The 15935-nt window shown below is 47.0% G+C and overlaps 1 protein-coding gene across 5 annotated transcripts in view; it reads left to right on the top strand.

Annotated features, from left to right (window-relative positions):
- Nucleotides 1-6739: 6739 nt before the first annotated feature.
- PCSK6 (proprotein convertase subtilisin/kexin type 6) overlaps nt 6740-15935 on the top strand; it is a 119053-nt gene continuing 109857 nt past the window's right edge. For all 5 annotated transcript variants that reach the window (XM_073304308.1, XM_073304307.1, XM_073304309.1 and 2 more), the window contains exon 1: nt 6740-6973. In XM_073304308.1, the coding sequence (XP_073160409.1) occupies nt 6809-6973 (165 nt within the window). In that variant the 5' untranslated portion in view covers nt 6740-6808. The remainder of the gene's footprint in view (nt 6974-15935) is intronic.

Below are 15935 nucleotides of genomic sequence, written 5' to 3'. Positions count from 1 at the left end.
GGAGGTTTTTCTAACAGAGGTGCTCTAGGTCAAGCAGGGATTAATCCAGGCTATGTCTACACTGACAACTGAACAACAAAACATTTGTCTTTCAGAGGTGTTAGGCCCCCTGCCCCGCCCCCAGACAAAAATTTTGCCGCTAACCCCGCTCGTTGGGGGTGGAAGTTTTTTGTTAGCAGGGGAGCCGACAAACCGCACGACGTCACTAAAAACTGTGTAGTGTAGACAGAGCCTCAGTAAAGTCCTATGGCTTGTGTCATACAAGAGATCGGACCAGATGAACACCTTGGTCCCTTCTAGCTTTGTCAGCTATGAATTTTATGAAAATGTTTAGGGAACCAGTATGGGCTAATGGCCTAAGCACAAAATTGGGAGCCAGCAACTCCTGGCTTCATTCTCTCCGTCTCCCTTTCTCCATCTGTAGAACAGTGATGCGAGTGAAATTACATGAGGGATGAATTTGCCCCTCTGATTTCCATGTACTTCACGGGGTGTTGTAAGGATTAATTATTTTGGAGCTATGTATTATTTCCCCTTGGGTCATAGGAAGAATGGAAATGTACAGGTAATGAACATCTCATTCTCACCTCCCAGAGAGCGAGGTGAGGCTTAATTCATTAACATTGCTACAAAGCTCTGAGATCCTCTGCTGGAAGATGCTGTAGAAGGGGAGAGCATTATTATTCATTATGGTAATACCAGTGTTTGTTCTATACCTGCTTGCCTAGCGCTCCGTATGGGAGAAACACACCGTGATTGACAAGAGTATTTATTTCCACCAGTGAGACAATGGCTGATAATTTACAGCCGGCAGACTGAGTCATTAAACTCACTCCTTCGCATGGGTTAGTAAATTGTCTTCTCCCCAGTGCCAGCATAACATATTCCATTTTAAATTCCTCTTGATTTTTGTTATATCTAAAAACGTATTCTTAGGTAATGGCTGAGCTTGTGGGCACCTGAATGTGTGCCTGGAAGAAAGTGATTTGATTGAATCCCTGGAGGACTGGGCCAATGCTATGCTATTTTAAATCCCATTGGAGGGAGGCCACAGAGCGTCAAAGTATCCCCTGACTTCCCTTCAAGGGAAATGCGCCCCAGGGCAACTAGCAGCTAACACAGTCACTTTGGGGGAGGGGGGTGGACAAGGTCCCTTCCACTGCAACAAGATAGCAATTGCAACTGGAAATGGGCTGTTTTATGAGTAGCAAATTGCACTAAGCACCTCTTAGCCCAGGACTCCAGGTGCTTCTTCCTGAACATGAATACAAGGCTGAAGATACCCTCCTGGGGCAGCAGTATATGCATGCCGCTGGTGGGTAAACTGAGGCACGGTGCTGTTAAAAACTTGCCCACGTATTTGAGTCGGCAGCACAGTTAGGAATGGAGCACACAAATCATGCCTCCCAGTCTCTTGCTCTAACCACTAGAAACCCCAATGTTCCATGTCAACAGCTCTTCATAATTAATGAGCCCTTCTCTCTTGGCAAACTGTCCCCATGCATTCTCTCACTCCTCCCCTGCAAGTCAGTTGCATTCATGGGCATGTCTGTTTCTGTCGACAGAACCACTCACCCTCCCATCCAAGAGGGATCTACCACAGAGGCATAATTACAGCATATACAGAAATGGCTCTTCTTAGGGCATTCCAACAGAGCAAGGCATTCAGCTACACTGAACTCAGCTCGTAAGTCCTGTTGAATCACAATTTCTCATAGATTTCTAATTGGATCAGCCTGGCTTGCTCTTAGTGTTTCTGCTTTTATCAGTCTGACACCACTGATTGGATTTGCTTACTGACAAAGGGTCAGATTCATTCCAGCTAACCCTTCGGTGAGGTTGCACCAGGAATAAATTTGGCCCAGTGTTTGTAGGAGAACTAGCTCGCCATAAATTTACATTGCGATTGAATCTTAACGCTGAGCTCATGCAGCTTTCCTATTAACTAGCATTGTGTCTGGATTGGCTCACCACTGAGTGGTCGGATGTAATTTACGTTGTGATGAGATTGGCATTAGGACCTTTGTTTTCCTCTCTCCCTTCAGAGATCAGATTTATTGCATAGTCAGGGCTGACTTTCCTATGTTCACCCTTTCCCGCCATCCTCAAGTAGAAGGAAACTCTTCATTGCTCCTTGCATCATGTCATATACACACACCTTCTTTGGGTGATTTCTTTGGGGCAGGGAATGTGCCCTCATTCTCTGTGTAAAATTCCAGACATGTCTATTGCACTATAGACCCAAAGTAATAGTGTCATTTGGTGTGTGCTATCCCAGACAAGTGCTAGGGCTCAAAATTTTCAAAGCTGCCTAAGAGATTTGGACACCAAATTCCCATTAAGATGAATGAATGAATCCAGATCCCCTCTGTGACTTTGAAAATCCCATCCTACATGGACCAATTTATATAATTATAATATATAATTACTGGCAACAATATTTTTTAAAATGTTTTTTCCCCAGAAAAGGAAGAAGGAAATTTATATAAGTTTGGGGAGATTTTGTTGTTGTTGCTATGGTACGTCTATATAGCGCTGGCGTGTGTGCAAGACAAGCAAGGCTGGGTTTAGAAACAGAACCAAACACAGCGAAATGGTCTTTGAACAGTGCATAAATTGTTCCAGGGCTGAGCCCCGGCACCTCTAGGCTTGGCAGTTCATAGCCCCGGCACCTCTGGGCTTGCTGCCTCAGTCAGTGGGCAGCACTGTTCACTGTGTTCCAATAGGGTTGTTGCTATTCAGTTAGTGGCAGGGTGCATCCCAGATAGCCCTGAACAGCAGCGAGTTTGGCATTTGCTGTATCTTGGAGATCAGTTTGTTGGCTGTATTCTGAGTCCAGATGTTAAACGGAGGAATATTGGCTGGGACTGGTAACCATGCAAGTTTTGTTGGCTTCCATGAACCTGTGATAATTATCATGATATGACTAAGCTGTATGTCTACTGGCCTAGTATGGGCAAAGTTTGTCCAGACTGGGGCACGGTATTTGCCAGCTGAGTAGCATAGAGTGAACCCCGAATGATGCAGCGTTTGCACATTGCACCCCCAGGTGAACCCTACCAGTTTGTTCAGGAAACAGTTTCTACTCTTGATCTTTTGAGCTACGTTAGTGAATGTGTGTGTGCGATCTAGGCTGACCCTGACTGACTTTGGCCCTTGTGCCAACCACTGGCCATTCAAAAAGATGTTAAGCTCCAGTTGGCTCTGAGCATCATGTAAGTGGAAGCAAATTGACCCAGTCTTTGATGTACTTGGTTGCAATCCCCATTTCTTGCAACGGTCACCTATGGTAGCCATCTTACTATTCAGGCCCTCTTCAGGATTTTAGAAGTCATGGGCCCTTGAGGCCAGGCACCCATCATTGCCATACATGAACCATCTGCAGATGGTGTTCAGGAGGTCACTGGCGAATACTTTAAATACAGTTGATGCCAGCACTGTTCCTTGTGTGAGTCTGTTCTGCTGGAATCACCCAGAGCCACCAGAAAACATCTACCTTGGAGCCTCAGCTCATTTGCCAACTTGCCATGACAACCCATCTAGGATGACCTGTGGTATCCCAAACAAACTGAAGATACAGCAGGTAGGGTTATCAGTCCAGCTAAGGGAAACAAAACCAAATGCAGCTTCAGCCCACCCAATAAATAGCCATGTGTTTGTGTATATATATATATATATATATATAATGTCATTCAAACATATTGTGGGGGGGAGTGGAAGGAAGCATTCAGATTGTAAGTCAAGTATTTACTCGTCAAAATGCAATCAGTCCTTAATGGCTCAGTCCACTCAATTTGTACACAAAGACAACCCTACCTGACCACCTACATGCAAGACAACTCTTCCATTTCCCTTTGCTCCAAGCCTCTTCTATTCCTCCTCTTCTACTTCCACCTATTCCTTGGAATTCTGTGGAAACTATGAGAGGCTGTCTTCTCTGCAGCGAAGACCTGGGTGATTGGCTCCTGGGTCTGGGCACTGAGTTAGCCTGGGTGTGAGCAGCCACACTGCAAAAGCCTACCCAGGTTACAGTGTCCTCACTGGGGCTACACTCACCCATGCATGTCACTAGGACTTCTGGGGGTACAGCCCATGGTTATTTGTGCTGGAGGAGGCTGAGCCATTCTGTGGGTATGTCACCACTGCAAAAAACACACCCACGCCCCTCCCCTCCCCCATGCTAGTGAGTCTCAGAGCCCGGATCTGCAAACTCAGAGGGCTCATGTTAATGGCACTAAATACACTGTGTAGAAGTTCCCACTTGGGTTCTGAAGCCCGGTGATGGGGTGGGTCTCAGAGCCTGAGCTCCCACCCAAGCAGGAACATCTATTGGCTATTTTTAGTGCCGTATCATGTGAACCCCCCAAGCCTGAGTCTACAGACCCAGGCTCTGAGCCTCACCACTGTTGGGTGTTTGGGGTTTTTTTCCCAGCAGTGTAGATGTACCCTATGATTCTTTCCCAATGAACTGTGGGAAAACTTTTCTGTCCTTCTGGATACGCGGGGGAATCCTGGGAAGGCACTGGAGGACGATCAGCACTCCAGTGGTTTAGCCTGTGTCTACACAGCAAGTGTGTGGTTACTAGTCTGAGTGAAAGCTGCACCCCAGCCCAGGTAGCTAGCTGGAGCTGCTGCTCATGCTGCACTGTCCACACTGCTATTTTTAGTATGCTAGCTGGAGCTGAGCTACCTGCCCTGGGAATCGCCCCCACCCCCCGGCTGCAATGTAGACATGTCCACAGAGGCGGCGTCCTCTCTACGGGCCTGCTCCAAAGCCAATGTCCTGTGTTCATGACGAACCAACCCTGCTTCCATTCCAGTCAGCAGCAAAACTCCCATTGTCTTCAGTGGGAGAAGCAACTCTCTGTCTGGCCTGCATTCACTCCGTACTCTCTGAGGCTTGAGCCCACTAGGCTCTATCTCTTAGGGTTTTATCCTGCCCCCCGTCACCACAATGTCTGAGCACCTCCCATGGTAACCTGATTAGCAATGGCTGAGGCCCTAGCAGGCTCCATGGGGTCTCTGGCTGTGTTGCCCACATAACACCCACCTCACTTCACACAGCTGATGGATCTTTTTTATTCTTTTATTTTATTTCCATCTGTAACTGTTGCATTAGCACACCGAGCTGGGTAAGAGCATCTTTCAGCCACTGCGCTAGAGCCAGTTCTTTTTATAGACATAAGAACAGCCAGCCTGTTACAGTCTTGGCCTTCACAACATCCTCTGGCAAGGAGTTCCACAGGTTGTCTGTGCGTTGTGAGGAAAAAATACTTCCTTTAATATGGCTTTCATCTCCTGAATACAGAAAAAACTGACTACTTAAAAAAAAATTACAGACAAGTTATCTGGTATCCTATGGCAGAAATTAAATGGGAGGAGTGAAGGGAATACCTAGACTATCCTCTTTGTTTCCACATGCTCTAACCACCCTGTCTAGCCCAACTTCAGATCTCTGCTCCAAACCCCCTTCCCATCACTAATCTCTGCCCTGGGGCTTGCTGGCCCTTTATTACTTTTAAAACAACACACAACCAATTAGAAAACCCTCATGAAACAGAAAATAAATCATCCCAAGTCCTTGTCAATAATGCTCTCCCAAGGGCAAGTTTGTCTTTCCCTGCACTGTCTATTGTCTTTTCTACATCCCACACCATGACCAGCTGTCGTTTCTTACCCCTTATCTATCGAGGGCCAAAGTTTTCCAGTCACCCCCTTGTTTTATTACTATTCCTATGCTGGTAGCACCTGAAAGGCCTACAGGGCATCAGGCCTCCATTGTGCTAGACTCTGTCCACCGACACTAAAAGAGACAGTTCCTGCCCGCAATGCTTACAGCCTTTTACACATGGGTGCCATTGGGATCCAATGGCTGGAAGTTGGTCGCAAGACAAATTCAGGCAGGAAATAAGGGATATATTTTTAACAGTGAAAGTAATTAACCTGTGGACCTGGTGGACTCTCCATCACCGACAATTTTTGCATCAAGACTGGCTGTTTTTCTAAAGGATCTGCTCTAGGAGTTATTTTGGGGAAGTTCTCCAGCCTGGTTGATACAGGAAGCTGGACTATATCAGCTGTTTCCCACTTGTGGTCTGTGGACCCGTGGGGGGCGCGGACTATGTCTAAGCATTTCCAAAGGGGTCTGCACCTCCATTTGAAATGTTGGGGGTGTGTGCAAATGGGGAAAAAAAAAAGGTTGAAAACCACTGGATGAGATGGTCCTTTCTGGCCTTGGAGCGGATGAATCCCTGGCCTGCTGCAGAGCCTAAGGACAGTAGGTAGTTGGAGCTTGGATGGGCTGCTCCCAGGGGCAATGATCTGCTCCTGTTACTTCCATGGACAGGGCCACCTGCCCCAGCGGTGCTGGGCGAGTGATGACTCTGTTGCCCTGGACCCAAAGGGTTATTCGGGACAGAGTTTGGGGGTGGGCGGGTTGATCCCCCCCCCAGGATCTCTAGGTGCAGAGTATGGGGCCGGTAGGTGAGGCCACACCCTGGGCAGGCAGGTAACTCATCCCTGGGTGTGTGGGGGCGGGCGGGGGCGGCAGGCAGGAAGCATAAGACAGGTGCCCGGGGGCCCCTTCTACCAGCGCGAGGGGCTCCCCGCGGGGCGCCCCGGGTCGGAGCCCTTCCGCAGGCGGGCAGAGCAGCCCCCGCCCCCTCCCCGCAGCAGCCACCCCCAGCCGAGGCCGCTTTAAAAGCCAAAGCTCCCCCCGCCGCCCAGCCACGGTACGGCACCGGCAGCCGGGCTAGCCGGAGCGTCTCCCCGCGGCGCGCCAGCCGGGGCCGCCGCCCGCCGCCCGATCATGCGCCCCTCCGCGGCTTGGCTGCTGCTCCTCCTCGCCCTGCCCGCCTGCCCGGCTGAGCCCTCCCGGCCTGTCTACACCAACCACTGGGCAGTGCAGGTGCTGGGCGGGCCGGGCGAGGCAGCCAGGCTGGCCTCCGCCTACGGCTACGTGAACCTGGGACAGGTAAGCGCCCGGCGCCCCCTTTGCGGCCAACTTTGGGTGGCTGGGGAGAGAGGGCGGGCGGCTTGTCCCCAGCGGCCGGGGGCGGCTCCGGCCCCTGTGCCCTGCCCGCGGGCACCAGGGGCCGGTCGCTGGCTGTGCCCGAGCGCGGGGCGCTTCCGACTTTCTCTCTGCGGAGCTCCGGGGCGCAGCGTCCCCGTGCGCCCTGGGAACGGGGCGAGCTCGGGTCCGGCGCGCAGCGCGCAGGGGCTTGGGCGCGCAGCCCGCAGGCGGGGCCCGGGCAGGGAAGCTGTTGAAAGGCTGCGGGGTTTTTAAACGAGTGGTGTGTTGGGACGTAAGGCCGGCCAGCCCCTTCTCCCACTGCCGGCAAAGGCTTCGCCCCGAGCGGGCACCTGGAAGTTTAAAAGCCCTGCTAGCTCTAAGGGGCGAGAGCAAGTGCCGAAGGCAGCAGAGGTTCCCATCAGGTTGGACGCTCAAAGGTCCTGGCCCCACTGAAGTTTTGCCATTGATTTCTTGGCGGGGGGCAGGATCAGGCCCCGCTGAGCCCAGTCTCTCTCTGGTGTTGCTCGCCCCATCTCTGCAGATCAGCGACTCCTTTCTTGTAAGCGGCTGTTCCCAAGTTCAGGACTGCTGGACGCCTTTTCCTCTGGGCAGGCTGGCGGCTCGAGCGTTTCCCTATGATTAATACTCAGCAACGCCTCGCTTTATTTAACGTTAGTGGTTAAAAATGTGTGCTCGTTGAGAGGTGAAAACAGATGTACAAAATGGGCAATTAGTTAGCTAAATCCGGGGGAGGCAGCAAAGTGGAAAGGAATCAATATTTAATTTTTGCAGCGCCAAACGTGCGCTTATCAATTTAAACAGGGTTATGAAGCCGCGTGTATTTGTCATGCCCACTTGATGCTTGAACTGGATTGAGTTTTGTGTTTTGGTTTGGGAAGAGTGAAGAAGTGCTGGACTCGACAGGACTATTTTACGGTTTAGGGGAGAACTTGGAGTTTGTCAGCTCTGTTAACGGTTTGTAATGGCTTGAACTAACTTGTAATACTTTTAGTAGCAACTCTGAAGTGATCTCATGAGTAAGTGGTTTTTTTGTTTTTTCTATAATAGTGGTTGCTTGGTGTAGGTAGCGGTAAGACTGGAATTAATAGAGTTTAACATGCGTAGCAAATCTATGGAAAACACCCAGCCTTTCTCCAGATGGGACTTGTACATTTCAAGTCCAGAACAGAATATGCAAGAACATATTCTTGTGAGAAGAAAGCTTGAAAATAATCAGGGGGGCTAGAGGAAAACACCACCCATGTAGTTTTTTGCAGGTAAGAGCTTTAGGGTTTATGAGAGATGGCGAAATCCAGAATGAACAAAGCCCCCTTGCAATTAGGAATGGATGAGGTTTGTAGTGCACACAGTGAGTGATCATGAGATTGTAATGTATAGTCTCCTGGTGAGATTAAAAAGAGAAAGCTGTGATTAAAGAATGTATGCAAATTCATTCAGGATTTCATAAAGGATCAAATAAGTTACAGATAAACTCGTTTTGTAATTCAAAGCATAGTACCATGCAGTGTTTAAATGCAGTTGTGTAATTATCCATGCAGAAACCAGTAAAGTGTGGTGCTACTTAATCTAAATGGAATTTTCTTTGCATTATAACTCCTATCTTGATACCGGTAATGTGTGCTGTTCTGTAAAAGTAATTTAGATCACTTGAACTTATATTTGTGGATTTAAACTACAGCCAGCCAAGTCAAAAGTTTATCTAAAATCTAGCAGAACATTATCAAATTTTGCCATTAAGTCCCTCGAAGCACATCTGTGGCTTAAATTTTACTTTCCTCACAGAACTTTTTCTCTCAAAACTTTGTAAATCTTCTTCTTTAAACGGTCCGCATGTGAAAAATGTTCCTCAGGGTTCCATCCTGAGTTTAGTGCTTTCCTTGGTTGCTTACAGTCTGCCTGTTCAATGTGTTCCCAGTTCAGTGCTTCTCCCTGTCCAGTTGGCAATGCAATGTGTCTGGGTGCTAAAAGTATTTCTTGAACTACACTATAAATTATAATCCAATTCAACATGTCCCATATTTTATACTTCAACACTGAAGTACAAACACAAACTACCAGATCAAGATTCCTGCAGTATCCTCATCAGAGATCTGTGGTGCTTTTGTGCTGCCCCAAAGGCTCTGCCTAAATCCGACAACTCCTGTGTGTGGCCCCATAACCTGTGTTTTTAGGCTGAAATATCATGCAGATGAGGTGCCCCAAGCCAGAAGGGATCATTGTGATCATCTAGTCTGACCTTCTGTATAACACAAGCTGTCGGACTTCCTGAATTAATTCCTGTTTGAACTAGAGCTTGATTTAATAATTGTCAGTGAGGGACAATCCTTGGTAAAATGTTCCATTGGTTAATTACCTTCACTGTTAAAAAAAAAAAAATTTGCTCTTTATTTCCACTCCGAGTATGTCTAGCTTCAAGTTCCAGCGATTTGGGTCGTCTTCTGTTATAAACCAGATTGAAGAGCCCTTTGCTGTTGAATTCCTGTTTCCCATGTAGGTACTCGGACTGTGATCAAGTCACTCCTTAACCTTCTCTTTGATAAATGAAACAGATTAAGCTCCATAGGTCTTTCACTTTAAGGCAGGTTTTCCAATCCTTTAATTATTCTCGTCGCTCTTCTCTGAACCCTCTCCAATTTTTCAACACTCTTCTTGAAATGTGGACACCAGAACTGGACACAGGAGTCCAGCAGCAGTTGCACCAGTGCCAAATACAGAGGCAATGTAACCTCCTATTTGATAGTCCCCTCTTTATACGTTCAAGGCTCGTGATGGCCCGTTTGGGCACAGCGTCGCATTCGGAGCCCATGTTCAGCGGATTATTCAGCATGAGCACGAGTCCTTCTCAAAGTCACTGCTTAGTCCCCAGAAGCATGGGGTACATTCGTTGTTTCTATACGTTTGACTCTACATTTGGCAGTATTAAAATGCATATCGTTTGCGTGTGTCCAACTTTCCAAGCAATCCAGATCTTCATACTGAGCTCATCTGGATGACAACATTTTCTTGGTAACGTGTAGTGTTAGAGTGCCAGTGGAGAGTGACCTTATGTAAAAGTGTGCAGTAATACAAGTAGACTCAGAGGGACTGCATTAAGGAGGGGGGTATCAGTTTAGCCTTGCATTGGTTGGGGTTTAGGCGTGGGGATGGAGAATGGATCTAAGTTTTGATTCTCAGCTGGGGTTTGCGATGAACTCTGGAGTTGAAACCTGGCCCACTTGAAGTCAAAGAGAGTTCTGTCATTGACTTGAATGGAGCCAGGATTTCGTCCTGCGTTTCCACAGGTAAAGGGATACTCTAAAGGTTAAGAGGGCACCAAACCTGACACTGTCTGTCTCATCCCACACAAGGCAACCGTACACTTCTTTTCTTAATGATTGCATTCCTAGCAGGGGAAAGGCTCATCTCTAGACATTCAGAATGTCAGATGACTTTAATTTGGGATGCTAAAAACTAATTTTCAGATGAGCTTCCCTCTTGTTTAACAGAAGGAGCCCAGATGCAATACAACGGGGATCAGCAACCTTTGGCATGCACCCCATCCAGGAAATCCTCTGGCAGGCCGGGACAGTTTGTTGACCTGCAGGTTCAGCCGATCGCAGTTCCCACTGGCTGTGGTTCACCGTTCCAGGCCAGTGGGGGCTGCGGGAAGTGGTGCAGGCCGAGGGATGTTCTGGCCGCCACTTCCTACAGCCTCCATTGGCCTGGAACGGCTAACTGCGGCCAGTGGGAGCTGCGATCGGCCAAACCTGCGAACGCTGCAGGTAAACAAACCGGCCTGGCCCACCAGTGGATTTCCCTGACGGGCCGTGTGCCAAAGGTTGCCGATCCCTGCAGTACAAATTTACCCTGTGAGTCATGCTTCATTGTTTGCAATTGTTTGCAATTGTTTCAGAATTAAGGGAGCAGACAATATGTGATACAGCAATATCCAGTGTGCATTGTTGGGAGTGCGACTTAGTCAATTGCCTTTATTTGGAGTTTTGATATATGCGTGAAGTTTTTTAATGTATGCTTTTTGTCCCCAAACCAGGCAGGACTTACAGTTTATACCATCATTCAATCAACGCCAGAAATGGGCAAACCCAACCTTCCAAGGGCCTAATTCTGTGAGGTCCAGACTTCAGTGAGCTTGCTGGGTGCTCATCCATTCATGGGAGGTGTAATTAGAACCCAGGTGCTACTCTGTCTGTCTAAAACACAGATTAACCTTTCTATAGGGCAAGATTCTGCTGGAAGCATTGCATCACGGTCATTTAGGCATTTGAAATTCTGAAATGACAAAATCCTAGAGGTTGTATATAAAAACTGCTTTCGGGCTTTGAATGTAGTTCTCATAACTACTGTCTCTTCCCCCAAATGAATGGGACTTGACTGTCACAACAATTGGCATGGCAGTTTAGGGGGAAATTTTGTATGGAAAATGATGTTCATAGATGGGTCTGAAACCCTAACTTGATTTTTGTTTTAAATGAAACAAATAATTTAAATTAAAGAAAGGAAAACTTAAAATAACCAATCAAACACCCTGTTCATTTTTAACTCTTGTGACACTCCTCAGCCCTGACCTACACTAGCAGGATTCTGTTCATCCCTGGGAGCAGAGCTTCAAGAATATATTGGCTGCTCCAGGGTAGCAGTTACGGGAACTCTTCTACACAGTATACGAGAGAGAGAAGCTAGATTGTGCCATCCACTGTGTACTGGACGAGCAAAGAAATGTATTCCCCTCAATAGATGGCAAACAGGCATTGTTTAGAGACAGGATTGTTTCGTTTTGGCTATAGAGCATAGCTAGTTGTTGTGGATTTACTTTTGGGACGTACTTATGTATTAGATTTTCTATACGTTCTCTGTTTTGCACTGACCTTCTTGGTTTGAAGCCCAAAAAAGGAGCCTAGCTCAGAGCCAACTCTATGGAAACGTCTTAATGCTGTAAGTGCTTTTGAATCTGTTTTTAAATGACTGCGGTTACAATAATAACTGCCGACAGTTGCACAACTGGAATTAAGTTTTGGGTGGCTGTATCTTACCTTAGTTTTGCAATAAAGCATGGGGATTAAAATGCCACTGAGAACACTTCTCCTCTGGGTTGTTTTTGTTTATGCAGTCTTGTAGATTTGCAAAGTGTTTTTCAGACAGCCCCTGACCCAAAGACTTCCCAATCAGGGGGTCCAATCATGGAAATACCAGCAATAGTGCTTACTACTATGAAAAGCCCCATTGATTTCAGGAGCATGCCTTCTGTAGCAAGCAGTATGCCCCAGGATTAAGCCATTTGACAGTTGAGAGGCAAAAAGAGAGAAATGGCGCTGGAGATTGAGATGTGACAAGAGTCCTGGAGCTTGGCTTGTTCAGGATAAGCACAGTCTGGTTGGTTCTAGTTTATTTCCCCTTCCTCCCACTGTATATAGTAAATATTAATTCAGATTACATAATGCAATCAAATGTATGTAAAAGAAGATCCCTGTTCTGTCACCTTTATCATGCTGTGCTAGTACCTTCCTTTGCAAATAGTCTGTCCTCCTGCGGTCATTGGGGCTACTCATGAAATGCTGCTTGCTGGGAGCAAGGGTGGCAAACTGGGGCCTTAAGCGGGGTGGTAAAAGCAGGGCAGATTTTGGGGGAATGAGTACGGGGGTGGGGAGGAGAAGTGGGCAGGACAATGTCAGATGAATGAGGCATGACCTGGGATGAGCAGCTTGCTGAGCTAGGGGCATGGGAAAAGACTGAGTGCAAGCCATATGCCAGTGGGTAATAAGGACGGGCAGAAAAGAGCTTACGATGCAGAAATATGACCAAATGGAGAAAGATAAATCAAGCAACTCTCATTTACACCAGTGTAATAATGTTAATTACTCCACATTCTGTCCTGGGTGCGATCAGAATCCGTTGTTACATTTTGGCTAGGAGAGGGAGAACTTAAAAATACCAGACAGTGCTTTTAAGAAGAATATGATCTATGAAGCCAAGACTCTAAAGACTGCAATACTTGGCTTTCACATCTAAGGAATGTTAGTTCATTGTCACTTCAGAAATTACTATTCGTAGTCTGCATATCTTATGAAGGGGTTTTTATGACAATCTTGGATTCTAACACCATCCATACCTACTGGAGTATTTTGCAGGCCTGGCAGGATGCATAAGATCCTTAATCCAGTTTCACTAAAACGGGGATGAATATAACTCCTTCAGCTTCTAGCTGTTCACACTTCATAGGATGGAGTTGGCAGACACATGTTTCCATGGAAACCAAGCCATCAATATCCTTTCTGTAATAATGGTCTGGCAAGGAAAGAAGCACTTCCGCGTTGTTTCTGTCTGCCGTGAGTAGGTCAGAAACAAGCTGAGCCGGGCAGCACTGACCTGAGACTTTACATCAGGGCTTCATTTACCTCCATTAGCATGAACCTGTACTTCCCATTTTACTTCAAGTACAAACCCAGGTTGGCTCAAAATAAACATAAACTCCACTCAAACTTCTGCCACAGCTCCAAATTGCTAATCAATTCAGAAAATTAAAATTGACCCCACGCTTAAATGAGCACCTCCCATGCTGATGGAGCCGCAGTCCTGGCAGAAATATGATGTCAGAAGAATCAAGATCAATAACTGTGGGAAGTAGTAAACTTGTGGGGGTGGGGGGGGGAATGAACACTTAAGCATGCTCCTGAAATTCCTGTGAGAGTCTAGTGATCTATATGGCCAGACACAGCATTCCCAGGCTTTGGGAACAGAGCTCCTGAGGTAAACACATTATCCTAGAATAACCTTATACCTAGATTAGTGCAGCTGTATAACATTCTTACTGGGGTGAGTGACTTTTTTTTTTTTTTTTTTAAATGAGCAAGTAAAATGCTCACAGATTTTAATCAGCAGTGACTCTAAAAACGCCCAGATCTTTGATTGATGTACTGATTAATGGTTACCTGCTGTTTTTTGTGAGGAATATAACTTCATCATCTGAGTGTGTCCATGTAGGTGTTGAAGGGGCTACTATGTCTCAAGCATAACTTATCGAGCTGGTCAGAAAAATTCCAAAATTTCCTCAGAATTTCCTGACTCTGCAACAATTGAAACATTCCACTGAGATGGTTCAATTTCGTCAAAGTTCCGACAGAACTCAGGCAGCATTCTGATGGAAACTTGCCTTGTTTCCTGCCTGCTCCCCACCTGGTCGGCTGATGGGAACCCCAGGGCTTCCAAGGTCCATAGGTTTGAGGTAGCCAGCCAGGCAGACTGCCCTGGCATCAGGGCTTCATTCCCTTTGCTGGAGAATTTCAAAATGCCTCATTCAGAATGCCAACAACCAGGCCAGCAAAAGTCAACTGCCTCAATCTGTTCCAGATGGATGCAAGGTCAACAGTCGTCAAGATCTGTACCATCCATATTTTGATTTTTGGATGAACTACCCAACCTTGCCTGCATCACCAAAATCTGGTTTAACACTGCCAACAACCCTGTTGTAGCTGAGCTACTTCCAAGAGACTACTCAGTAACACAAAGAAAGAAAGATCCCAGAACATGGCAAAGCGAAGACAAAGTAGGATAGAGGTCATGTCCCCCTCCAACCTCAGATTTTGAAGATTCCTCATCCCAGAAACCATTGATGGTTTGTGAGGCTACGGACAAAAGGAAGCTAGGACTCTGAGTGTTCTGCAGATTTCCAAACAAATTCTCTGTAGGGTTCATACAGGAACAAATTGGATCTGCTGTCCAGCGTAGTGCTGGAATCTCCCAGGTTCTTGGTGACTATGACATTTGTATAGAAAATACCAAACTCCTTGCCTGCATGAATACCATGGGTTTCACACCAGTCGTCTCCAGTCCCATCCACTCAATCGGAGACATGCTGGATCTAATCTTCAGCCTAGGAATGGACTCTGGAGATGTCACACAGAAAAGTAGCATTTGCCAGACTGGATCAGACCCGAGACCCATCTAATCCAGTATCTTGTCCTCAGGAGTGGCCAGCACCAGATGATTCAGAGGAAGGTGAAAAGACCCTGCAGATGGGGCGGGGGGGGGGGATGATTTACCACCCTATTAAGTCTTGTTCTGGGTGTTAATAGTTAGACTGGCTTAAGCCCTGAAGCATGAAGTTTAATATCCCTTTCAACATTTTTGTTCGTGTTTATATGGATATCAAGAATACCCTAAGTTACCATAATTAATGTCCAATTCGTTTTTGAATCCTGCTAAGTTCATGGCCTCAGTGACATCCTGTGGCATTGAGTTCCACAGGCTAGTTACGTGTTGCACAGCAAGAGTATTTCCCTTTAATCTGTTTTTAACAGGTCACCTCTGTCATTTCATTTGATGTCCCCTTATTTTTGTACTCCAAAGGTTCCTGCCTCCTGGTCGTCTTCTTACCAGCTGGCCTTCCCTGTGCTCCTTCAAGGAAAGGAAGCGACCTAGCTGCTTCAGTCACAAAAACATCTGAATTCTCTATATTAACATATCCATCTAATGACCACAGTTGTCAGTGCCTTAGCCACAAGTTGTCCTTTCCTCCTGAATCAAGGGGGGAGATCGCGGTGGTTCACAGGGTCAGACAGAATCAGCTGTCAGGTGCCATAGCTGGAGGCGAAACTCTGAAACTGGAGCCAAGAGTCAGAGCTGAGGTTAGTGATTGGAGCTGAGATTCTGGACCAGGTTAGCTAGAGTGTGGCAAGGCTGGGGCTAAGGCAAGAGCTATCATAGCCGTGGGCAAATGCTTTGAGCCGCTACCAAACTACTGCTGTTGGGCTCAAGAGCTGGTCTGTTGACACTTTCCAGCCAGCAGGCTGCGTAGACAATCAGGCAGCTACTCCAGGCCAGCTGGCTTTGCTCCAGGCCTTGAGCCCTGACCCATTGAAATCAATGGACGTTAGGAGCGTAAATACCTTTGTGAAACTGGGCCATC

The sequence above is a fragment of the Lepidochelys kempii genome, chromosome 10 (assembly GCF_965140265.1).
Source record: "Lepidochelys kempii isolate rLepKem1 chromosome 10, rLepKem1.hap2, whole genome shotgun sequence".
In the NCBI taxonomy this organism is placed as follows: domain Eukaryota; kingdom Metazoa; phylum Chordata; order Testudines; family Cheloniidae; genus Lepidochelys; species Lepidochelys kempii.
This window is presented reverse-complemented; position numbering and strand designations above follow the sequence as displayed.